Here is a 26,733-nt window from a genome sequence, read left to right on the forward strand (position 1 = left end):
CTCAATTACCACTTTATCAGCACAAAACAGAAATGTGTTCCTATATTAATTCATAATGGTTGATATTATTTAGAAGTATTGTTAATAATATTAAAGTCACTTATTATTAAAGTTAATATATATTAGAAATTATGAGTTATGTTATATTGTAGTCTATATTGTATTAATTATTTAGCAAGGAAAAACCAAAATCTTTTCAAGTACCCCCAAATGCCCCCAGGTATCGACATACATCTGATTTATATTGAAAATGGACATCTAAATTACACTAAAAAGATACTCATGGCACAATGGCACGTGCTTTGTCAATAAATGACCCCAATGTCAGACAACAAGCAAAGCTTTAAACGAGGGGTCTCCACTTTCTCACACACTCTCCATCCTCAACACCCACCCCTCCACCTGCTCCCCTGAGATGTGCTCATTGTTTCCTGAGCAATAAGCATGTCATTATAGCATGTGGCGGCCATCGGCCCCATTGAGCCTTTCGAACGCTCCCATTGGCTGCAGACTGTGAGAACCTCCAGCAAACTCCAGACTCACACATTCATATGGAGATTTGGGAGTATAAATGGAGGAGCGAGGAGAGGGAGTTCAGCACAGCTCAGATCTGATCCTAACAGAGAACTGAACACAAGACACACAGCCATGGCTCCTACAATCACTGGATCAATCATCAGCAGAGAACAACTTCCACTCACAAACAAGGTAAACATTCAACATTTCACACCTGACTCTACTAAATCATGTATTCTTATGAAATGTGAACTATATGACTGATGGATGAGTGTTTCTAAATGCACGTTCTTAATGTTTCCTCAGCTGAGAAAGCCAGTAGTGGAGAAGATCCGCAGAGAACGGATCAACAGCAGCATTGAGAAGCTCAAGTCTCTTCTGGGTCAAGAGTTCCTAAAGCAACAGCCCGACTCCAGACAGGAGAAAGCTGATATCCTGGAGATGACGCTTGATTTCTTGAGACGCTCCCAGAATCCCTCAGGCTGCTCTACTGCAGCTCATGACGGACACTCCAGATGTGTGCAGGAGGCCGTCAACTTCCTGTCTCAGTGTCCAGTGCAGACTCCGTCCCACAGAAGACTTCTGAAGCACTTCCTGCACATGCAGCCGTCCACAGAGAACAACACTCATCAGCTCCATTCACCAGACGCAAAGAGCAGCAGCAAAGAGGAAACTCTGGCGCTCTGGAGACCCTGGTAGAAGCCATTCTAATGTTTTTAAAAGACAACAATGTGAACTACCACGATTAACTCTGTTATAAGAGAAAATGTTATTCTATGTAAACCTCTTTCACAAGGTATTAATTGCTTGTATTCCTACGTCTAGAATTCACTGTATTTTTGCCATTGGCAAATCATGCTTCAAGCTAATTGAATCTGCTATGTTAGCAACTATATATCTCACACTGAGGTGCAATATTTGCATTCTATGAATGTTCCATGTTTCTGAATAGATCTAATTGATCTTGTGATTTATATTAACTTCTTGTTCTTTTTTTTTGAACATTGTATTGTCGGTGTTGTAGATTTTTTATAATCAACTATAACTGACAAATTCTTTTATAAAGATTATTTAGATAATTGTGTTTTAAACAAGAGTCTAACAATCAAGCACAGTGGTAGTAAAAACACTGTACTTTAAAAAAAAATCACTACATGAATATGCTGGACATAATCTACAATATGTTTTATAAAAACAATAAAAATGTATTTTACATCAAATGTTCTGTGGCAATGTGTTCATTCTTTTCAAAAAATTGGTAACTTTATTTCATGCCCCTGTTACTCACATGTATCTACTAGTAATAACAGTAAATTAAGCACAATTCCAAGCCCTAAACCAAACACTATCATATAAGAACATATTACATATTATTACTGAGTATGTATGCAATATTACTTATTTGTATAATTACACTGTAACAAGCGTACCTTAAAATAAAGAGTAACCAAAAACATCAGGTACTTTCTGAGTTCAGACAACTTTTAATGCATTCCAATATCTTTTCAATTGCATCAGTTGGTTTCAATTGTTTATTTGATAATTATGGAATTAATTGCTTTGTTATCCACTCAAGCAACTTTTATCTCCTAACCTTAAAATCACTTAGACAGGTGGTATCCCATGTCACCAAAAAGTGATGTTTTTAGACCCAAAATTTGCCTCCTGTAGAGATTCACAAATCCAAACCGGTAAATTTAAAAGGTAAACCGGACAGATCATTTATAATCAATTTTTAAGAAACATAACACTTCTCAGATGCTTCTCACTGAACAAGGGGAGTAGACAGTTAAATAGACTTTTAATTTCATTTAAATTACATCAGTGATTGGAGCATGTTGACTGCCTCAACCAATGACACCCGCCAAGCTAAAATAAAATATATACAATAGTTTTTGTGTGTTCTATTGGTAAAAATGTATGCTTACATTATTTATGCATTTAAATAAATAAATAACCTACATTTTTTTAGTAAGTTAGTAAGAATTTCTAGGTTTGAAATGGTTTGAAATTTGTTGCTGAATCCTGGGAAAATCCTAAAAGTGTTTGAACAGTGTCTAAAGTCCAGATGGTCTTTCTACGTCTTAGGTCCCCCCTCTAATAAAGAGAGTTCAAACACCGTAACTAATGTTATGTGTAACAAGACACACTTCTTTTGTTCCCTTACTGTGGGCAGTCAATGAACAGACTGTGGGAAAGGAAGACAGGACTCTCACACACAACTCATGGGAACCTCAGTGAAAACCCAGTGCCTTATGTCTTCAGGCCTGCTGCTACAGGTGGTTTAAAACAGAGGAATCATAGTATCAAAAGCACTTAATATCCAGTTCAACTTAAACATAGAATATAGTTATACATCTGATATAGTAGAGAATACTTCAGAAAAAGTATTTTTTTTATTATTAATTAAATTAGAGTAAAAATGTCTGAAAATTGTCATAAGGTGGTGGGTATATTAAGACTTTTTTTGCTCAACCACAAGTTTGATTTCCCAAGTTTGTTTGTGACACTAAAAGACTAAAAGACTGACTGTTTGTTTTACAACAAAGATGCAATTAACATTTTCAATGGAGCCATTAGTGAATTGTTTGCACTCCTCAGATTAGAGCACCCAGGTTAGAATGTCCTCAAACACAAACTCACAGTATTTCAATAGTATATGTACAAGCAAACACAAACACACAACACACTATATACATAGCCTATATATATATATATATATAGGCTATGTATACATATATATGTAGAATAAACACTGCTCTCTATCACAATACAAATAGAGGTATCACCAGGGTTATTATCGTAGACTGAAACTAAAAATACTAAACCAATAATAAAAAAAACTTTTTTGTCAATTTAAATAAACAATAAAATACAAAAACATTTAGGAAATTTATTTTAATTCAGCTAGTTGCCAATAGGCAACATTTATTGTTTTCGTTTAGCCTATTTTAGCCATAAGTAGGCTACTAAAATAACAAACTAAAAACGAATTATTAAAAATTAATAAAAACTAAACAGACATTAAAAAAACTAATAACAATGACAAACACTACTACAAAATAACACAAAATAACACAACAAATTAAGACAGACGATAAAACAAAACATATATATATATATATATATATATATATATATATATATATATATATATATATATATATAATGTGTTCTGAATAAAATGTGAATGCTGTTAAAAGATCCTGTCAAATGCAGAGGGCGTTTGTGTGAGAGTGCTTATGTTTTCTGAGGGACTTCCAAGCATGTTTATTCAAATAGAAATCAAAGCAGCATTAATAATTTAGGCTACATTCACCTGCTCGTTCTCATTGCACTTCGTTACCACAGTAAAACACTTTACTTACGTGCTGTGTCTTTCCCACAGTTATGACAATGGCAGGAGTCTCTGTCCTGACCCTTTTGGCGTCTGCTGGTCGTGTGATCGGGACAGTTAAGAAGCAGCAGCAGGAACAGCACAATGAACCTCACTGATCTCAGCACGAGCTCCTGCGCGTGCTGGCCATGAAGTGACGACAGACACGTAGACATAAAATGAGATGAAGCAAAAAACACTTTTAATCACGTTACAAAACGAACTAGCATTATTTCGATTCACACAAATAGCAGGTGAGGACTGAGAATGTTTTTTAAAAGGATATTATTCAGATTTTCTCACGCGTGCCTTCACAGCTCTCACAGCGACATGAGGACTTCCGTAATTTGGCACGTGGACGCGCCTGTTCTGTCACCTAACTTGTGGAGCTGACAGTCATGTTGTTAACAGTTATCAAAGGAAAATTCATGGGAACGGGCTCAAATCTGTGTTTCCAGCTGTGTTTCTCGTAGCTTTGATGTTATGTCACAGACAGTTTTAACCACGTGCCATTGTCGCAAGTAGGTGTTGGTCACGCTCCAGACCTGAGCTGCGTTTCCCAGAGCATCGTAAGCCTATGCCATGATTGCCATCATTAAACTTAGCTCACGATGCTTTTGAGAAACGCTGCCCCTGGAAAATTTGCACAAGTTTGCCTATCCTACAAAAATAGTAGCCTATAATAATAATAACGCACTTTGTACAATATATTTAGGTTACAAAAATAACTTATCAAATAATTGTATCAAGATTTCTTTGTTTTTCAACACTGCATGGTCAATTTTTGCATTGATTACACAAAGTATGAATTAGATGCACAAACATATCAAATAAGAGTTGTCATGGTTTACTTTATTGCATTAAAATGTATGTGTAAGAGTTTCCCTTGCAATATATTTTGGTTACACAAACCTCTAAATTAGATACATGCGCAAGCCCCAGTCATGGGGGTATATCATCTGATATCTTTTATTTTAATCTTTATTTTTCTACTATATGTGCTTTTGTGAAAGCAAAGTGCATTTGAAAACCTGAAAAATTAGCATTCATAATTTTTTTTATTCTATTTTTCTAATTGGCTGAAGGACCAAATTCCTTCACTGAACCTTCAAGAACGGCGCCTCTCTGATACCTTGGGAAACATTCCTCCAGTGGAAGCGAGCAGGCATTTAACCATAAAATTAATGTCCTCTATTGTTGTGATGAGCCGGCCCTCTGGTCTCAGAGTGTGGGAACAGTAACACAGCACAGGCCACATGGCTTTGTGATGGTAATGCTGCTCTATAAATACAAGGGGTTCTCCTCAAAGAGGCTCACAAATCGTTTTGCCACAGAAGAAAAGCAAGCTGTTTCAGCACGGACATGGCACCACATTCAGCTACACTCTCCTCTTTTGACCATCTTCGCTTCAGTGATAAGGACAAAATAAAGGTATGTTCAATTTAAATGCAGTTCTTCTTCCAAAGCGTTTCACCCAAAATTTGAATCTGCGTTTGAAAAATGTTCTAACAAGTGTTTCCGTTTGCCTTCAGCCGAGGAAGCCAATTGTTGAAAAGATGCGCAGGGACCGCATCAACAGCAGCATCGACCAGCTCAAAAGTCTCCTGGAGAAGGAGTTCCACAGCCACGACCCCAGCACCAAACTGGAGAAGGCCGACATCCTGGAAATGACGGTCAGCTTTCTCAAACAGCAGTGGCAGCAGCTTCCTCAGAGGGACTATAATGAAGGCTACTCTCACTGCTGGAGGGAGTCTGTCCACTTCCTCACTCTTCATTCCACCGGAGGAGGATCTGGCCGGGAGCTCCAGCACCTCCACAGCGCCCAGCGAGCGAGCTCTGCTCCAGCAGCACCCTCATCCAAACTGCAGCAGCCGGACAGCAGGAGAGATGGAGTCTGGAGACCCTGGTAGAAGATGCTGTGAAACTGTAAACCCTGAGGGACAGTAATATTAACGTCTCTCATCAAAGTAGGAGATATGCATTTCCAAAGTGTATGTTTGTGCTGTCATCATATTGATTGACAAAAACTTTAGATAAACATGTGTTTGTCGGTGGAAGGAAGGAGGTGGATTATTTATAGCTCTTAGGGTGATTTTTTATTTTACCACATTATTACTTAACTTGTTTTGTTTTTGTATGCATATTTAATTGAGGTTGACTCCAGTGGAGTTTTATGTATCAGACCTTTGAACTGATATTGTACTTAAAAGTTTTTTCAGAGTATATTTCTGTTTGCACTGAGATTTCTGTATTGTTGTTTAGGTAAGGCATGCATGTTGTACCTTTGATAAAGGATCCTGTTTGTTGTCTTGACCAATTTTTTTATTATTATTCTTAGCAAATGAGCTCTTACATCAAATATTTTCTGCTAATAAAGTTCTACATTTTCAATGAATGGTTTTGGGAGAAGATTGAATCAATGTTTGTATGCTACAGACTACATGATGTGATCTGTTCAAAGTCAGATTATTTAGATCCTGTTTGTTTGTGTTTTGCTTAAGCAACTGGAACAATATGTTTAATCATTTGCTTAAAAAACATCTGCAATGAAAAGACAGAGTTGAGACTATAAATTAACAAGTTAATTATGTTAACAAGTTATGGATTACAATCTACTTCTGATCTACTGAGCTAATTGACTATCTCTCAACTTGTGTGAACCATTGATTTTCTGTAAATATAAGTAGTTCTGTCAAATAAGGTGTTCCGGAATTATATATAATAAAATATAAAAATATAACAACCTTTAAAACTTAGGAAAAAATAACAAAGTTTGATTGAGTGTGTGCGTGTGTGTGAGGCATACATAAATTATTTGTATTATTTTGCTGGAATAGTCAAATTTAATATGATATGCATTAATTATGCATATGCATTATTTTAAACTCTCAAATAACTCTAGACTGTCTATATTAGGTTTCTATACACAGATGGGTAATGTCAAGTAGCCTAAGTACAATTACACAGCCTACTTCTACAGGCACACGTCTATTGTTCTCCCCTCCTGAGAATATCACGCTCACAATGGAAAAGTAGTGTGGGAAACACTTCCCTGCTCCCAACTCACACGTTCCTGTGTCAATGGAGATGACCTCCCTAACAACAGCAAGCCTTTCATAGGCTACTATCTTTTCCCAGGGCCTCATGCAAGTGTGCGTGCGTGCGTACGTGTGTGACTGAGCTACAGAAAAGTTTAAAAGTCTACACTGAAAAATTAAACCTGGTAATAAACAAAAAAAATTAGGATTTTGAAAAATGTAAATAAAAGAAACCTTATGACAAATAAAGGAAACCATATTTCAGATTCTATACTATTTCTAAGTCACTATTCAAAGTAAAATTGTTCGTGACTCTTTGGCGGTCTGATCTTTCTTCCATTAAAGCTCAAGATGCTCTTTGGATCATTTCAAATCATGCTGGATAACATGATCATCAGATTTTACACAAACTTTTAGAGTTTATGCATCTCGAGTGCTGCTGTCTTTAAAGCAAAAGAGGGACAAACCAAAAATACTAGTGATTTTACGTATGACATTGAAGTTTCGAGGCACGTGTCGAGCACGCAGCAAAATGTGAAGCTCACGTGATCGAGAACAAACGAATTTGCCTCACTTTCTGTCCATTCACCTGCGCTACTGTAGCCTATTCGCTGTGCGTATCGTAATGTTCGAACCCCAGATCTTATTTTACGAGTAAAACCTATTCGGTTACACTTTTAAATGTCATACAAGTAGCCTAATATTAATATTACTTAGGCTACACAAATTATTTCAGGAAAATAAAACAGGCCTACTTGCATATGCTTATTATAGGCATATGTGTACATAGGATATTCTATTAGCCATCATATTGATATTAATACTGGCATTTATTGCCACACTTTAATGGGTAAATTAATTGACCAGAGAGAGCTGATTTAACACACACGAACATAATATTGAAAATGCAGTGTGTGGAGGCTGCTTCCTCGACGGAGCTTCTTTCACAGGCTTTAGGGTGCTTTTTTACTAACCACCAGATGGCGATGTTTTCTATGGAAGTTTTTCTTCTCCACAAAATAAATCATTTTAAAAGACTTTTTATCTCGCAATTCTGACTTTTTTCCCCTTAGAATTTCGAGATATAAACCAGAATAGCAAGATATAAACTCGCAATTGCAAGGAAAAAAAAGTCAGAATTGTGAGATAAAAAGTTGAAATCACCTTATTTATTTATTTATTATTTTGTGGCGGAAACAAGCTTCCATAGTTTTCGACACTTTCGAAGCTTTGAATATTTTCCCAGTCAGGGGAACGTCGAATGAGGCTTCGTTTCTCCATCCTTACCAAATAGGGCCTACTAATACATTTAAAATATTAATAATTTCGTTTCAATTCATTTTTACTCAAATTATTATTTTGATTATAATTTGTAACGGGGAAAAAAGTAAAAAAAATAAAAAAAAATAAAAATCAGGTCTCAGACTTTTGGACCTCTCACAGTAGCCTACATGCATAACTGAGTTTTCCTGTAGGCTTACACTTTACAATAAGTTTACATTAGTTAACTACATTAGTTTACTACAGTTAACTGAAACTAACAATAAAAAAATAGCCTACTTTGGCAGGGAAGAGAAGGGATGAGGATCCAAAACAGTAAGTTTATTTTAGAAAACACATTAACAGAGTAAACCCAAGCATGAGTGCAAACCAGGAAGTCCAAACAAGGAATATAACATAATTCAAAACAAGGCTGAGGAAATCCAGGCAAAAACACTAATCCAAAAGAGTCATAAACAAACACAACAGTTTTACAAAAGAGGGTGTAAAGACAATGACCAACAAACACAGGAGTATATATATACCGGTACATATATATATTCAAGATAACAAGGGGGCTAACAGGGAACAGGTGAAGGTGATTAATTGACATGGATTCCTGGGCCGTATTCATAAAGAATCTTAATGCAAAGAGTAGCTCCTAGTGACAAAATTCTAAGAAAATTCTTAGAAATGTGGGCGTTTACTCTTAAAATTAAAGAAAAACTCCTAGTAAAGAAAAAAGTAATTCAGAAAGCATCTTAACCCTTAAAAGAGGTCTTAAGGTCAAAATTGTTAGGAGCACGGACGAGGACTTTTAAGAGGCTTAAGAGTTTCTTTAGCAGAGGAGAAAATGGCAGAAAGATAAAGAGGGACAAGAAATGTGTTGCAGACAATGGATGACAGTGAGTTAATAAGACGCTATAGATTAGATCGTGCAGGGATCATGTTTGTGACTGATCTTTTTAGAGACACGCTAATATCTCCCACACAGCGCAGAAATGCCATAGCGTCTGAAATGAAAGTAATCACTACATTACGATATTTGGTAACTGGGAAAATTCCATGTTTGATACATTAAAACCAACATTCAAACCACCACTTAAATAGACATGCCAGCAATCAGTGTAACAGGAAAGAGTGGAACAATTTTTATCATTCTAAGCAATCAAATACCTTATAGGAAATCAACAGCATGGTAAATAAAAAAAGGATGTATATACACATATATAATGTGTGTGTGTGTGTGTGTGTGTGAGATAACGATCAAATAGGAAAAATTACGCATGTAAGTTCAAAGTGGAGGCTTAGAATAGACCCTATACTTAAAATCACTTTTTTTTCCCTTCTTGGACAACCAACCAATCACAGTCTTCAAAAGATTGTGTCATACAAAGCAACGGGGTCAACCCCGCCTCCTCACTAAGATAAAAGTTTTTGTATTTTCCTTACTCAGAGTTGCTCTCAGATCGGTCCCGAATCGCTCTTAAGCTAAGACTCCTACATAAAAGTTTTTAAGCTAAATTAAGAGTTTTCTGAGAGGATTCTTAGAATCTTTATGAATACGGGCCCTGTTCTTTTTATGGAATATTGCTCTATTATAAATGACCTCATAATCCATAATTGTGACCTCATAATCTTTAATCAAAATAACTTCCCCTCCTCTTGTCTTCTCTTTTCTAATGATGTGTGTACTGACGTGAGGGCGGGACATATTGTCACTCTCATGAGATCACAGCAATAGCAAACCTTTACAATCCAACGATCCAATCAATTCCTGATGGACAAAATCAAGTCTCACCCCACACTTTTTCTTGTTCATGAAGCTGTTTTATTCAGATACGTAAAAGACCATCGCAACTTCCATTACATGCTGACTTTAATCATATTTAATAGACCCAAACTAACATGAATAAACAATAAACAGTTGCATTTTTACAAACTAACGTTAACAAAGATTAATAAATACTCTAACAAAAGTATTGATCGTTAACTGATGGGACCTTATTGTAAAGTGTTCCCATATTTATCCTATATTTTTGACTATATTTACTGATAACTTTGGGCAATGCGATTTACTAAAGACAAACAGGACAAGTGACCATCTGTCCTCGCATCAGTAAAATTAGCTGCCCAATTAAATCTTTTCTCAGATTTGTTTGGAGTGAAACTGGGCACCCATGAGAGCGGAGCACATGACAGATGTTCACGCAGGGCAGCCGAACCGGTTGCTCTGCCCTTTTGGTAGCCAACACAATTAGGCTTTCTCTGACGATCTGCCCACTGGCTACGCATATGCCAAGCAGTCACAGTCCCAAGACAATCAGAGTATCGGCTCCTTCTAAGACTGAAACTGGGATTATGTTGCTCTGTATTGTTAGAAGGCACTATTGGATTATCCTAATGTTGAGAGACATAGAAAGTCTTATTCGCTTTCACTGCTTGGACATGGTGTACATTTGAATGCAATTTTGGAAGTGAGCTGTTGTATTCATTTGGGGTTTTATCAAGATTATGTACACCTTCGGCAAAAAGTAGCCGCCGAGTATCCCTAGCACACTTAAGAGGATGGCGCCTACATTTAGGGCCATGGCGAAGCTCCCTCTGGAAATGCAGTAAGCTGTAAAGAAAGTGATCCAAGAAATCATGTATATCATGAGACTGAATGTAATGCATTTAGCCTCATTGTAATTGGCAGGCAGATCTTTTCCAATGTAGCTCAAGCAGAAACAAATTAAGCTCAGCACACACACAAAAAGGAGCTCGGCGAAGGCCCCGAGAGACAGAGTCTTGCTGCACTCCAGAACAATGCTGTCATGGTAGAAGTCATAGTCCTGAGACGGAAAGGGAGGGTCGACGAGCATGCGGAGAACCGAGATGAAGACCTCCACCACTGTCATGATGAGGATGAACATCTCAGGGCCTCGCTTCCTAGCCCACGTCTCATAGAATCTTGGCAGCTTGGAGGACCATTTGAATATACAAACCACCTTCCAAGAGAGAGATTCATGTTGTGTTATGAGAACTGACAAGTAGGAATGTGATTTATCACGAATGCACAATGTAGCAATACCATATCGGTTTTTGGTGAAAATTGGATATTTAATTGTTCATGCTCATTTCCTGTACATTACATTTAGACCAGGGGTGCCCAATCCTGCTCCTGCCAATCGACTGTCCTGCACAGTTCATCTCCAACCCTAATCAAACACACCTGTAGCAATCAATTAAGGTCTTCAGGTTCACTTGAAAATTAAAGACAGGTGTGTTTGATTAGGGTTGGAGATGAACTGTGCAGGACAGTCCATCGGCAGGAGCAGGATTGGGCACCCCTGATTTAGACCATTTATTAATTTAAAGGGGACCAATTATGCCCCTTTTTACAATATGTAATATAAGTCTCAGGTGTCCCCAGAACGTTTCTGTGAAGTTTCAGCTCAAAATAACCCACAGGTCACTTATTATACCATGTTGTTAATGCCTTTTTGAGAGGAAGGAAAAACATGCTGTTTTCGTGCATGTATCTTTAAATGCAAATGAGTTGCTGCTCACATGCTAGAATCTTGTTCTGAGACCGTCCCTGCGTCCCAATCTGCATACTATCCACCCTATCTGCCCTAAATAGTATTGACAATTACTAATGTCACATACTATTTAGGATGGATAGTATGCACATTGGGACGCAGGCACTGCTTATGATTTATGGGGATAAAAAAAAGAGGAGTTGGCAGATTTTTATCATTATAGGGTGGTTGTGTACACACACTGCCAACACACATTTATGTTCAAACAACATGTAAAAGTGAATTTTGCATAACAGGTCTCCTTTAATAATTATTTGATAACCCTGTTTGGTAACACATACAATAAGCTTTCATGTTGTTAACATTAGTCAACTACAAAAATTGTAATTGCTAATTTTAGTTAATGCACTGTGAGCTAACATGAACAAACAATAAACGACAGTATTTTTATCAACTAACATTAAAGATTAATGAAAGTTGTACAAATATATTGCTCACTGTTAGTTCACACTAGTTAATGCATTAGACCTTATTGTAAAGTGTTACTCGCTGTTTAATGTAATTTTTGTCAAATCTCAAAACAAATATTAATGTTTCAAACTGGACATTTTAATGTTGTATATTTTATATATATATAACACGTGGTTTTAAATGCTACAAGTGAATTAAGGCATCACAACATTGTGTCAGCCTATATATATATATATATATATATATTTTTTTTTTATATATTTACACAAAATACAAAGTATATCATTCTAATAACTGCTATTTATCGCATTTAACTTGGACAAATATTAGGCCAGAATTGTATTATTGTGCATCCCTCATATTTAATAGTACAGATCAATTTGAACAGTATATCAACTGTTTCCCCCAGAATTTATTAATATTTTGACTTAGACACAACACTGACTTCACCAACATCTTTTTGCTAAATGTTTTTGTGCTCTCTTTCATTAAAATAAATACTGGTTTTGTTATCTAATGCATATACATTCAACAAGGTAACTTAAGTGTCCAAATACATTTAGAAGCCGCTTGCCAGACAGAAATGAAATGTTAAAGGGTAAATCAGCTAAAGCCATTAACCTCTTCACGACCTCAACAACATGGCCAAACATACCTGAAAAGAGCGCACAGTCACACACGCCAGGCACACGGTGAAGCTGATGATGAAGAGCGGCTGTTTGAGGAGGCAGCCGGTGCGGGACGGTCTGCTGAAGTGGCAAAATGTGCTGGAGGTGGCCACGGTCAGAGACGCCAACATCAGCAGACAGGTCTTCCCTCCGGCCGACTTCACCACAGGGGTACTGAGGTTAAACAGGAAGATGAGAGCTGTGCCCAGGGTGAGGAACAGGGTCACACCCAGGTATATGAGCAGGGCAGTAGTGAGCGGAGTGCCCCACGACAGGTACAGCTCTGCCCTCTTCTCACATGTCTCACTCTCTGCTTTAGACCAGTCATCTTTGGGACACGCTTGGCAGCTAGTGTAACCTATGAGGACACAAGTTAAGTAAGCATAGGAAGCTTTCAAAATGTTTCATAACAAGGCTCCATACAGATTAATAATGTGGAGTGGACGTATATTTCGCTTTCTCTGGGTAAACTAACAGAGCAATGTTTTGCTAGTGTCCCAGGGCTACAGTGTTTACAATATTGGAGGAAACCCAATTACAAATGGAATACTAATACGTGTCTATGCAAAAGCTGTGATTTGAGAAAGTATTTTAGCTTTAAGGGGATTAAAAGCAAACATGGGAGTCATAAGTGAAGAAAACGTGCCATCTGCTGGACATACTGTGAGTGACATCCTGTGTCTGGTTATTCTGATCTAGTTTCCTCCATTAACATACTGTACTCTATGCCTGTACTTGATAATTATATGGTATTTGGGGTGTTTTTGTACCAGTTTTGTTGAGGAAGGTGGCAGCAGGGCATGCCATGCAGTCAAAACAACACTTATGCTGTCCGGTCATGAGCTTTCTGTGTCCGTAGGGACATTCTGGGGAACAAATTGACTCGGGAACCTGGAGAGAACAAAAATATGATTATTATTACACTGTAAAACTTTTTTTTTTTTTACAATCAACTTTGATGTTGAAGTCATTTCAACTTAAATTACATCAAACTGACTTTTAAAAACGAGTTGAATCTTGTATAATTTATATTAAAAAGTAGAAAATTGTTAAAGCAATGTAAAACCACATGTTGTCATAACTTATTGATGATATAATTTTTTACAGTGTATTATTATTAGGGGCCAAGCACCGAAGGTGCGGAGGCACCTATTGTTTTCGTTCCCGTTCTTCTTCTTATTATTATTATTAGGGGCCAAGCACCGAAGGTGCGGAGGCACCTATTGTTTTCGTTCGCGTTCTTATTATTATTATTAGGGGCCAAGCACCGAAGGTGCGTAGGCACCTATTGTATCTGTTCCCGTTCCTATTATTATTATTATTCTTCCGTTTCTTCCGACTGGGAGTCTATGGCAGCCCATAGAACCGATTGCGGGAAAGTTGTAATGGTTTGACATTCTGATAGAGGACAGTCCCAACATTAAATACACCAATTTTGGTGTGTCTAAGTCATTCCCTCTAGCGCCACCACCTGTCCAAAGTTTCACTTTTATTTTGCTAATAACTTTTGAATCGTAAGTCCAATCAACAAAATTCTTTTTTTCTCTTACTCCTGAGCTCATGTCAATTCGATTGCACCCTATGACGTCATTTTCGTCATAACAATATGGCCGCCATTTTGAATTGTCCTTAAAAGCTACTTTTTCGAACTCGTCCTAGATGGTTTGTCCGATTTGCACGAAAATTGAACCAGATCATCTTCAGGCAGTGCGGACCAAAAGTTATGGAATTCAAATTGATTCGTTAAACCGTTTTCGAAAAACGCTCAAACTAATTTTACGTAGCGCCTGCAAAAACAGTCGTAGGGCTCTATCTCCGCAACGGTTTATCGTATTCAGACCAAACTTGGTACATGTCATCACAGGCATGACCTGAGGCTACATGCTGTGTTTCGGCGCAGCGCCACCTACTGGTCCGGAGATATGGAAAATGGCTATTTTTGCTTATAGCTTTTGAACAGTTTGTCCAAAAATCATAAAATTGGTCTCGTTAGGTTCAGGGCAACATGCCGATTCGACTGATATCCAATTTGACCATATCGGCCATTTTGACTGTCAGCCATTTTGAATTATGTGCTAAAATGCTGTATTTTATGAACGCATGAACGGATTGTTACGAAACGTGGTATGGGTCATCAGCACAATGCCCTGAATGAGCCTGAGAAGTTTCGAAACAGCGCCACCTAGTGGTGAATTTTTTTTTTCAAATGCTTATAACTTTGGGTGTCGTCGACTTATTTTCACGAAACTCATCTTTTTAGACTCCTGAATCGTTGCCGAGTCCTACGATACCAAACATGCTAGGTTTCGCCTTACGGTTTGTGTAACGTTGTGATTTAGCGCTTAAAAAACATTTGGCTATATCTTTGAAACCGCTAGTCCGATCGAGACGAAACCACCGTCAGAAGTTTGGAAACATAGGTCGATAGCTATGCGCCAATGCCCAAATGTGAAAATATTGATGTTTAGGGGTACTAATTTCCAATCAAAGTCATGTGTCAGTCATTTTTTTCGTGTTTTTTCATATAAATGTCTATAACTCCGAAGTGAATTGAGATATTTTCACCAAAATTGACACACATATGTATGGGCTCACTCTGAGGACACGTAAAAATAATTGTGGGACTGAGCCTCTTGGTGGCGCTATAATTGAACAAAATATGAAATTCCCATTGACTTCAATACAGTTTTGTGAAATAAAATGCTATACTAAACAAATGCATTGGTGTAATATTACGAAACTCAGATTGTGTCATCAGCACCATCCCCTGAAGGCAACCAAAATATTTCAAGACAGCGCCACCTAGTGGTCAAAAGTTATAACAAAATTTCCAAAAAGGCTAATAACTTTTGAATAAATCTGGCTATTGAAATGCCACGGGTCTTAATAGATTCCTTGGGTCAAGCCGAGAACATAGATACCAAGTTTTCCTTATTTGGCCAAACTTCCTGTCCGCCATCCTGATTTTCAGTCAAAACCTACTTTTTCGAACTCCTCCTAGACCGTTTGTCCGATTTTCACCAAAATCGAATCGTATCATCTCCAGACCGTGCCGACTAAAAGTTATGGATTTCGTGTCGATAGACGAAACCGTTTTCGTATAGCGCAGCAGCAAAGTTGAGGCATGATGCTAATAGCAATAATTAAGGCTTTATCTCTGCAATGCCTTGATATATTGACACCAATCTTTGTATGTGTCATTGTCACTTCACTCTGACCACATCACATCAGTTTTGTAACTGCGCCATCTATTGGTCGAAAGTGATAATCCATTAAATCATATTCTGAATTACTTTTTATATGATTTTTCAGCCATTTCATCTAAAATCCTCTTTAAATGTATTTAATTGCTCATTGTTCCAGTTGGTCTGACACCTTCAGCCATGTTGGCATATCCTGTCATCTGCTTGCGCTTGGCCCCGATAATTGCTGCTTGCAGCTATATTTATTATTATTATTATTCTTCATTGTTCCGACTGGGAGTCTATGGCAGCCCATAGAACCGATTGCGGGAAAGTTGTAATGGTTTGACATTCTGATAGAGGACAGTCCCAACATTAAATACACCAATTTTGGTGTGTTTAAGTCATTCCCTCTAGCGCCACCAACTGTCCAAATTTTCACTCATGTTTCTGCTAATAACTTTTGAACCACAAGGGCTAGAAACAAAATTCTTTTTTCCTCTGATTCGTGAGCTCATGGCGATTCGATTGCACCCTATGACGTCATTTTCCGTAATTATAATTTTTCCGCCATTTTGAATTTTCCGAAAAAGCTACTTTTTCGAACTCCTCCTAGGCCGTTGCTCCAATTTCCACGAAAATTGAATCAGATCATCTTCAGACCATGCCGACAAAAAGTTATGGAATTCGTGTTGATTCGTCGAACCGTTCTCGAATACCGCGCAAACAAATTTTATGTAGCGCTTGCAAAAATAGACACAAGCCAGTATCTCCTCAACACTTTATCATATTCAGACCAAACTTGGTACATGTCATCACAAGCATGACCTGAGGCTACATGCTGCGTTTCGGCGCAGCGCCACCTACTGGTCCGGAGATATGAAAAATTGCTATTTTTGCTTATAACTCCTGAACAGTTTGTCCAAAAATCATAAAAGTGGTCTCGATAGATTCAGGGCGTCATGCTGAGTCGACTGATATCCAATTTTCCCCGATCAACCATTTTGGCTGTCGGCCATTTTGAATTATGTGCTAAAATGCTGTATTTTAGGAATGCATGAACGTATCGTTACGAAACTCGGTATGGGTCATCAGCATGATGTCCTGAAGGAGCCTGAGAAGTTTCGAAACAGTGCCATCTAGTGGTGAATTTTTTTCCCCAAATACATCCAAATGCTTCTAACTTTGGGTGTGGTCAACTTATTTTCACAGGACTCATCTCTTTAGACTCCTGAATCGTTGCCGAGTCCAACGATACCAAACATGTTAGGTTTCGCCTTATGGTTTGTGTAGCGTTGTGATTTAGCGCTTAAAAAACGTTTGGCTATATCTTTGAAACCGCTTTTCCGATCGAGACGAAACCACCTTCAGAAGTTTGGAAACATAGGTCGATAGCTATACGCCAATGCCCAAATGCGAAAATATTGATGTTTAGGGGTAGTAAATTCCAATCAAAGTCATGTGTCAGTCATTTTTTACGTGTTTTTTCATATAAATGTCTATAACTCCGAAGCGAATTGAGATATTTTCACCAAAATCGACACAAATATGTATGAGCTCACTCTAAGGACATGTAAAAAAAATGGTGGGACTCAGCCTCTTGGTGGCGCTATAATAGAACAAAACATGAAATTCCCATTGACTTCAATACAGTTTTGTGAATTAAAATGCTATAGTAAACAAATGCATTGGTGTAATATTACGAAACTCAGAATGTGCCATCAGCACCATCCCCTGAAGGTACCCAAAATATTTCGAGAGAGCGCCACCTAGTGATCAAATGTTATGACAAAATTTCCAAAACTGCTAATAACTTTTGAATAAGTTGGCCTATTGTAATGCAACTGGTCTTAATAGATTCCTTGGGTCAAGACGAGAACATAGATACCAAGGTTTCCTTATTTGGCCTAGCTTCCTGTCCGCCATCTTGATTTTCAGTCAAAACCTACTTTTTCGAACTCCTCCTAGACCGTTTGTCCGATTTTCACCAAAATCGAATCGTATCATCTCCAGACTGTGCTGACTAAAAGTTATGGATTTCGTGTCTATAGACGAAACCGTTTTCGTATAGCGTAGCAGCAAAGTTGAGGCATGATGCTAAAAGCACTATTCAGGCTTTATCTCTGCAATGCCTTGACATATTGACACCAAACTTTATATGTGTCATTGTCACTTCACTCTGACCACATCACATCAGTTTTGTAACTGCGCCACCTATTGGTCGAAAGTGATAATCCATTAAATCATATTTTGAATGACTTTTTATATGATTTTTCAGCCATTTCACATAAAATCCTCTTTAAATGTATTTAATTGCTCATTGTTGCAGTTGGTCTGACACCTTCAGCCATGTTGGCATATCCTGTCGTCTGCTTGCGCTTGGCCCCGATAATTGCTGCTTGCAGCTATATTTAGGGGCCAAGCACCGAAGGTGCGTAGGCACCTATTGTATCTGTTCCCGTTCCTATTATTATTATTATTCTTCCGTTTCTTCCGACTGGGAGTCTATGGCAGCCCATAGAACCGATTGCGGGAAAGTTGTAATGGTTTGACATTCTGATAGAGGACAGTCCCAACATTAAATACACCAATTTTGGTGTGTCTAAGTCATTCCCTCTAGCGCCACCACCTGTCCAAAGTTTCACTTTTATTTTGCTAATAACTTTTGAACCGTAAGTCCAATCAACAAAATTCTTTTTATCTCTTATTCCTGAGCTCATGCCAATTCGATTGCACCCTATGACGTCATTTTCGTCATTACAATATGGCCGCCATTTTGAATTGTCCTTAAAAGCTACTTTTTCGAACTCGTCCTAGATGGTTTGTCCGATTTGCACGAAAATTGAACCAGATCATCTTCAGGCAGTGCTGACCAAAAGTTATGGAATTCAAATTGATTCGTTAAACCGTTTTCGAAAAACACTCAAACTAATTTTACGTAGCGCCTGCAAAAACAGTCGTAGGGCTCTATCTCCGCAACAGTTTATCGTATTCAGACCAAACTTGGTACATGTCATCACAGGCATGACCTGAGGCTACATGCTGTGTTTCGGCGTAGCGCCACCTACTGGTCCGGAGATATGGAAAATGGCTATTTTTGCTTATAGCTTTTGAACAGTTTGTCCAAAAATCATAAAATTGGTCTCGTTAGATTCAGGGCAACATGCCGATTCGACTGATATCCAATTTGACCATATCGGCCATTTTGACTGTCAGCCATTTTGAATTTTGTGCTAAAATGCTGTATTTTATGAACGCATGAACGAATTGTTACGAAACTTGGTATTGGTCATCATCACGATGTCCTGAAGGAACCTGAGAAGTTTCGAAACAGCGCCACCTAGTGGTGAATTTTTTTTCCCAAATGCTTATAACTTTGGGTGTGGTCGACTTATTTTCACGAGACTCATCTCATTAGAGTCCTGAATCGTTGCCGAGTCCCACGATACCAAACATGCTAGGTTTCGTCTTACGGTTTGTGTAGCGTTGTGATTTAGCGCTTAAAAAACATTTGGCTATATCTTCGAAACCGCTAGTCCGATCGAGACGAAACCACCGTCAGAAGTTTGGAAACATAGGTCGATAGCTATACGCCAATGCCCAAATGCAAAAATATTGATGTTTAGGGGTAGTAAATTCCAATCAAAGTCATGTGTCAGTCATTTTTTACGTGTTTTTTCATATAAATGTCTATAACTCCGAAGCGAATTGAGATATCTTCACCAAAATTGACACACATATGTATGGGCTCACTCTGAGGGCACATAAAAAAAATGGTGTGACTGAGCCTCTTGGTGGCGCTATAACAGAACAAAACATGAAATTCCCATTGACTTCAATACAGTTTTGCGAAATAAAATGCTATACTAAACAAATGCATTGGTGTAATATTACGAAACTCAGAATGTGCCATCAGCTCCATCCCCTGAAGGTACCCAAAATATTTAGAGACAGCGCCACCTAGTGGTCAAAAGTTATGACAAAATTTCCAAAAAGGCTAATAACTTTTGAATAAATCTGGCTATTGAAATGCCACTGGTCTTAATAGATTCCCTGGGTCAAGCCGAGAACATAGATACCAAGTTTTCCTTATTTGGCCAAACTTCCTGTCCGCCATCTTGATTTTCATTCAAAACCTACTTTTTCGAACTCCTCCTAGACCGTTTGTCCGATTTTCACCAAAATCGAATCGTATCATCTCCAGACTGTGCCGACTAAAAGTTATGGATTTCGTGTCGATAGACGAAACCGTTTTTGTATAGCGCAGCAGCAAAGTTGAGGCATGATGCCAAAATCACTATTCAGGCTTTATCTCTGAAATCCCTTGAAATATTGACACCAAACTTTGTATATGTCATTGTCACTTCACTCTGACCACATCACATCAGTTTTGTAACTGCTCCACCTATTGGTCGAAAGTGATAATCCATTAAATCATATTCTGAATTACTTTTTATATGATTTTTCAGCCATTTCGCCTAAAATCCTCTCTAAATGTCTTTTATTGCTCATTGTTGCAGTTGGTCTGACACCTTCAGCCATGTTGGCATATCCTGTCATCTGCTTGCGCTTGGCCCCGATAATTGCTGCTTGCAGCTATATTTATTATTATTATTCTTCCTTCTTCCGACTGGGAGTCTATGGCAGCCCATAGAACCGATCGCGGGAAAGTTGTAATGGTTTGACATTCTGATAGAGGACAGTCCCAACATTAAATACACCAATTTTGGTGTGTCTAAGTCATTCCCTCTAGCGCCACCAACTGTCCAAAGTTTCACTCATGTTTATGCTAATAACTTTTGAACCACAAGGGCTAGAAACAAAATTCTTTTTTCCTCTGATTTCTGAGCTCAGGGCGATTCGATTGCACCCTATGACGTCATTTTTCGTCATAATAATTTTTCCGCCATTTTGAATTTTCCGAAAAACCTACTTTTTCAAACTCCTCCTAGGCCGTTGCTCCAATTTCCACGAAAATTGAATCAGATCATCTTCAGACCATGCCGACAAAAAGTTATGGAATTCGTGTTGATTCATCAAACCGTTCTCGAATACCGCGCAAACAAATTTTACGTAGCGCTTGCGAAAACAGACACAAGCCAGTATCTCCTCAACACTTTATCATATTAAGACCAAACTTGGTACATCTCATCACAAGCATGACCTGAGGCAACATGCTGCGTTTCGGCACAGTGCCACCTACTGGTCCGGAGATATGAAAAATGGCTATTTTTGCTTATAACTTCTGAATGGTTTGTCCAAAAATCATAAAAGTGGTCTCGTTAGATTCAGGGCATCATGCCGAGTCGACTGATATCCAATTTTCCCCGATCAGCCATTTTGGCTGTCGGCCATTTTGAATTATGTGCTAAAATGCTGTATTTTATGAACGCGTGAACGTATCGTTACAAAACTCGGAATGGATCATCAGCACGATGCCCTGAAGGAGCCTGAGAAGTTTCGAAACAGTGCCACCTAGTGGTGAATTTTTTTTCCCAAATGCTTCCAAATGCTTATAACTTTGGGTGTGGTCGACTTATTTTCACGAGACTCATCTCATTAGAGTCCTGAATCGTTGCCGAGTCCCACGATACCAAACATGCTAGGTTTTGCCTTACGGTTTGTGTAGCGTTGTGATTTAGCGCTTAAAAAACATTTGGCTATATCTTCGAAACCGCTAGTCCGATCGAGACGAAACCACCTTCAGAAGTTTGGAAACATAGGTCGATAGCTATATGCCAATGCCCAAATGCGAAAATATTGATGTTTAGGGGTAGTAAATTCCAATCAAAGTCATGTGTCAGTCATTTTTTACGTGTTTTTTCATATAAATGTCTATAACTCCGAAGCGAATTGATATATTTTCACCAAAATCGACACACATATGTACGAGCTCACTCTGAGGACATGTAAAAAAAATGGTGGGACTCAGCCTCTTGGTAGCGCTATAATAGAACAAAACATGAAATTCCCATTGACTTCAATACAGTTTTGTGAAATAAAATGCTATACTAAACAAATGCATTGGTGTAATATTACAAAACTCAAAATGTGCCATCAGCACCATTCCCTGAAGGTACCCAAAATATTTCAAGACAGTGCCACCTAGTGGTCAAAAGTTATAACAACATTTCCAAAAAGGCTAATAACTTTTGAATAAATCTGGCTACTGAAATGCCACTGGTCTTAATAGATTCCTTGGGTCAAGCCGAGAACATAGATACCAAGTTTTCCTTATTTGGCCAAACTTCCTGTCCGCCATCTTGATTTTCATTCAAAACCTACTTTTTCGAACTCCTCCTAGACCGTTTGTCCGATTTTCACCAAAGTCGAATCGTATCATCTCCAGACTGTGCTGACTAAAAGTTATGGATTTCGTGTCTATAGACGAAACCGTTTTCGTATAGCGTAGCAGCAAACTTGAGGCATGATGCTAAAAGCACTATTCAGGCTTTATCTCTGCAATGCCTTGACATATTGACACCAAACTTTGTATGTGTCATTGTCACTTCACTCTGACCACATCACATCACATTTGTAACTGCGCCACCTATTGGTCGAAAGTGATAATCCATCAAATCATATTTTGAATGACTTTTTATATGATTTTTCAGCCATTTCGCCTAAAATCCTCTTTAAATGTATTTAATTGCTCATTGTTGCAGATGGTCTGACACCTTCAGCCATGTTGGCATATCCTGTAATCTGCTTGCGCTTGGCCCCGATAATTGCTGCTTGCAGCTATATTTATTATTATTATCACTCTATCTGGTACCTTATTTTAATGATATTTTCTTCATTAATACGATAATTTCATTTTCAATTATCATGATTATTTATGTATTTATTTGCCACTGCTTTTGTTTGTGTATAGAAGCATGTATACTACTGTTCAAAAGTTTGGGTTATTTGATCAAAAATATAGTAAAAACAGTAATATAGTGAAATATTATTACAATTTAAAACAGCTGTTTTCTATTTTAATATATTTTAAAATGTAATGTATCCCTGTGATGGTAAAGCTGAATTACTCAAGTCTTCAGTGATCCTTCAGAAATCATTCTAATATGATGATTTGATGCTCAAGAAACATTTCTGATTATTATCAATGTTGAAAACAGTTGTGCTGCTGTATATTTTTGTGATAGCATGATAAAAAAAAAGCCAGGATGAATAAAAAACAGCATTTATTTGAAATAGAAGTCTTTTGTAACATGAATGTCTTTAATTTCACATTTCACCAATTTATGCATCCTTGCTGAATAAAAGTATTAAATTCTTTCTTTCAAACAGAAAAAAAAAACATACTGACCCAATCTTTTGAACAGTCACTTGGCATAATGCATATAAGGAATGATACAGACTTACCTTGGTTACAGGAGACACCTGGCCTGTCCATTGAATCTGAGAGGCGTCTAACTGAAGATCATTCGGACTGGGACTGTAACTTCCCACCACTTTAAATGACCACTGGCCATTCATCCATAGCCATGTCACAATATCATAACCAGTAGGAGGGTCTCCGTTCTTATCAAAATAAAATGATGTGTTTCGAATTGAAAACTGAACTTGTTTCAGCTGGTGAAATACCTGTGGGATTTAAAGAAAATCATATAATGTGTAATGATGTTCAACACTATTCACAACACACACTGACTGCATGTGTGGTATATTATTATTTCAGTGATTTAAATCTAAAAGCAATCACCTCCCATGGCTGCACCTTATATTTCTGACATAGTCCAGAGTCACAATCCAGGATGTTGTGCAGCGCATGAGCCACTGCGTACACGGCCTTATACACGTTAAAGGAGGAAACAACGTCATACTGCGCCAAAGAAAAGCCTTTTATCGCTATTTCATAAAGGTCTGTATTTTGCATACATGGGACGTTGAGGTTGAATGAACTGTTTAGACCACTGTCTTTAAGTCCAGGCACAGAAAGCCTTTCAAAATCTTCATACCCACTGAATTCAGTATATTTGACTGCGACACCGATGACAGTCCCTATCGTACTGATCCCTGGGATGTTACTCACTATTGGCGCCACCGACCAGTCCTCTGTCCCAATCCACACTTTACCTGTAACGTTTTGGTCGATAACAAAAGGAAAGAAGCCAGCGGCCCGCCTCTTATTGGAAAAGACAACTATAGTGTTGACTTTGGTTTTGATGATGTTTTTGACCATGTCTTGCATGTATTGTTTCGTCTTGTCAGTTAAAGCGGGTATCACGGCTTGGTATGCAATACATAAATTGTGAAGTGAAGCTAGCTGGGAAAGGCTTTGCATTCCTTGAATACCGTATGAGTTGTCACTACCGAGAAGGGCGATCCAGGTCCAGTTAAATCTGACCAGAATCTCTATCATTGCACTGACTTGGTTCTTGTCACTGGGAATGGTGCGGAAGAAAGCCGGATAGAGAATTTTGTTGCTCAGCAATTCGTTTGTGGCCTCGTAGGAGATCTACAAATACGAAAAAAAAAAGAAAAAAAAAGTGAATGTAAAAAATTATACATCATTTAGCCTGTTTCATTTATACAGCATTTATTATACAATGGATGTATATATATATATATATATATATATATATATATATATATATATATATATATATATATATATAGTGCTGTCAATCGATTAAAAAAATAACTAATTAATCGCACATTTTTCTGGAATTAATTGCGACTTATGTTAACACCTAACATATACGTTTTTTATACATTTTTATATTGTAATACTTTTACACTGAATCTCCAAAATAATATAGAAACAACATAAAGATGGTATCTGTTAAATATTTGTTTAATGGTATTTTTTATACTAAGCACACTATGAATGAAGGTCAGTATCACTGATAAAGTTCTGATACTGTCTCTATTAAATGGATTTCCCCCCTTAATTTTAGCCATTAATTAGGCTATAGCAATTCAACATAACAGTATGATTGAAAGCTATCAATTTTAACATTTAATAGGCTTTAACGACTTCATTTAAGTGAACTTAAAACAATCTCTACATACACCCATTGTAATGAATGTCACTTGTGCCTTTAATATATCAGGGCTCAACACGAAGGTTTTCCCAGTCGGTCGGGCCAGTTCAGATTTTTACCTGCCCTGCTAAAATGCACAAAAAAGTTAGTGTTTTCGTTGTTTTTGACCCACATAACTTTGTAAACAGTGCTTTAAGATTTTCAGATTGATCTGACAGGTCCTAAATAGACAGAAATTGAATAATCAAACACTTGCACAGACTTCACTGCATAATAAATCGAATATAGATTAATCCTTATTAAAGACTCAAAAGTTATTCAGTCAAGGGGGTGATTTTCTCTTTGTCTTTTGTTCTTTGATTAACATTAAATGACAGAAGGTAGCAGGTTTAATAGGCAGCTGTCACTTTAAGACCTGACGCACGACGCAGATCCCCTATATTCTTTCCCATATTTGAACTCTTTACGTTCATTTTGAAGACTTAATGTGGCACTGGCACGCGGCTTGAAGCGGCTTTCTGTGCGTGCATTTCGGGTGTTTGTTCACTTTTTTTTTTTTGGCGTCATCGCGTTGAATGGTTTAATAGTAGGCTACTTGAATGAATGATAGCGTGTTCATATACTGATATGGCGGGAAATGGAATGGATGCTGCGTTAATTCTGACATATTGTAGTACATAGTGACCCTGTACCTGAGGCACCAGGAATGTACCAAGAGCAGCGGCTGGTGTAAACGAGTAGGAACTACTGTCAGGACCGATGATGGCCACAGAGCGGCTGTTGACAACTGAACTGTGGTGCTGCTGGGTCAGCAGATCCAGGGTGGCCAGATTGCTGGCTGGGAGGGAGCACAAGTCATATGTCTGGTAGCCCAGCGTGACCCCTGGAAGGAGTTGCTTATCCTGAGTGCCGTTGTTAATTTCATCCACTGCATATCTGAAGGCCTGCACCAGATAATAGCCATGCCTGTTGATCAAGCCTCTAGGAATAAAAGTTGCAGACAGGAGTTGTTTACATTCTGTACAGTGTGGTAAAATGTGGTTTAAAATAGCTTACATGCCTGTAGAAAACGCTGACGTTATCACTGGTATGACACAAATGGAATATGCAAAGTACAATAAAATGACATTATCAGATTGTTCTAATAGGCTCATTCTTACTGTGTGCAGTCAGTCAGGTAAGGTGTCGATGGGATGGTGGAATCTGAATTATGGAGGGCGAACCAGCCAGAGATGATATAATCCCCTTGAAGGTGAAGACCTCCACTGTCACTAAAGCTCAAGAGAGAGAGAAACACAAACCAGACCAACATCTTACCCATTCTACATCTGATATGAGCTCTTCAGACACATTTGTGCTTATAAACACTCTTTTCACATCAGCCCACTGTTTCTCCATACTCTGTTGGTGGCAAGGATTTGCATGCTATATGTAATTTCCACGGAGAATGCATTTGCCTGGGGAAATATGTCACCAAACTGTGTAAATGTTTGTATTGCGATTTTAAGTAAAAGCACACACAGGCAAATGTGATGCTGGAGTTAACTTACTTTGTGTCTTCATTAGATGTTTGCTCCCTCAATGAATATAGCTTCAAATGAAGCAGCAATAACAGAACAGTGATGTTCTAGTTTCTGAATATGTGTTTTTAAATAATTAGTTTAAGCGAAAAAGAAAAAGATTAGGGCACTAACTATGATGTTAT

General features: G+C 37.9%; 4 protein-coding genes across 5 annotated transcripts in view; 2 read left to right on the forward strand and 2 right to left on the reverse strand.

Moving 5' to 3' along the window:
* draxinb (dorsal inhibitory axon guidance protein b) overlaps positions 1 to 4,377 on the reverse strand; it is a 39,422-nt gene extending 35,045 nt beyond the window's left edge. The window contains exons 1-2 of one of the 2 annotated variants that reach the window (XM_084428763.1): positions 4,217 to 4,377; positions 3,885 to 4,035 (exon numbers count right to left, since the gene is read on the reverse strand). The gene's annotated coding sequence lies outside the window, so the exon portion shown is untranslated. Of the gene's footprint in view, positions 1 to 3,884 lie in introns of both variants that reach the window. The other variant, XM_084428764.1, reaches the window with a different exon arrangement.
* On the forward strand, positions 603 to 1,678 carry LOC311302729 (transcription factor HES-5-like). The gene is made up of 2 exons (XM_084428765.1): positions 603 to 708; positions 823 to 1,678. The coding sequence occupies exons 1-2, from the start codon at positions 649 to 651 to the stop codon at positions 1,213 to 1,215; spliced, it is 453 nt and encodes a 150-aa protein (XP_084284891.1). The 5' UTR covers positions 603 to 648; the 3' UTR covers positions 1,216 to 1,678.
* Positions 3,914 to 6,285, forward strand: her12 (hairy-related 12). Its single transcript, XM_084428766.1, has 3 exons — positions 3,914 to 4,146; positions 4,978 to 5,323; positions 5,425 to 6,285. The coding sequence occupies exons 2-3, from the start codon at positions 5,255 to 5,257 to the stop codon at positions 5,800 to 5,802; spliced, it is 447 nt and encodes a 148-aa protein (XP_084284892.1). The 5' UTR covers positions 3,914 to 4,146; positions 4,978 to 5,254; the 3' UTR covers positions 5,803 to 6,285.
* Positions 6,286 to 10,009: 3,724 nt separating this feature from the next.
* On the reverse strand, positions 10,010 to 26,349 carry tas1r1 (taste receptor, type 1, member 1; the record flags this gene model as incomplete). The annotated part of the gene is made up of 7 exons (XM_084429006.1): positions 10,010 to 11,180; positions 12,841 to 13,211; positions 13,624 to 13,744; positions 23,404 to 23,625; positions 23,744 to 24,499; positions 25,721 to 26,009; positions 26,189 to 26,349. 7 exons carry the CDS (start codon positions 26,347 to 26,349, stop codon positions 10,626 to 10,628), a joined length of 2,475 nt encoding a protein of 824 aa, XP_084285132.1. The 3' UTR covers positions 10,010 to 10,625.
* Positions 26,350 to 26,733: the final 384 nt, after the last annotated feature.

This window comes from Rutilus rutilus (assembly GCF_951802725.1).
Source record: "Rutilus rutilus genome assembly, chromosome: 13".
Lineage (NCBI taxonomy): Eukaryota > Metazoa > Chordata > Actinopteri > Cypriniformes > Leuciscidae > Rutilus > Rutilus rutilus.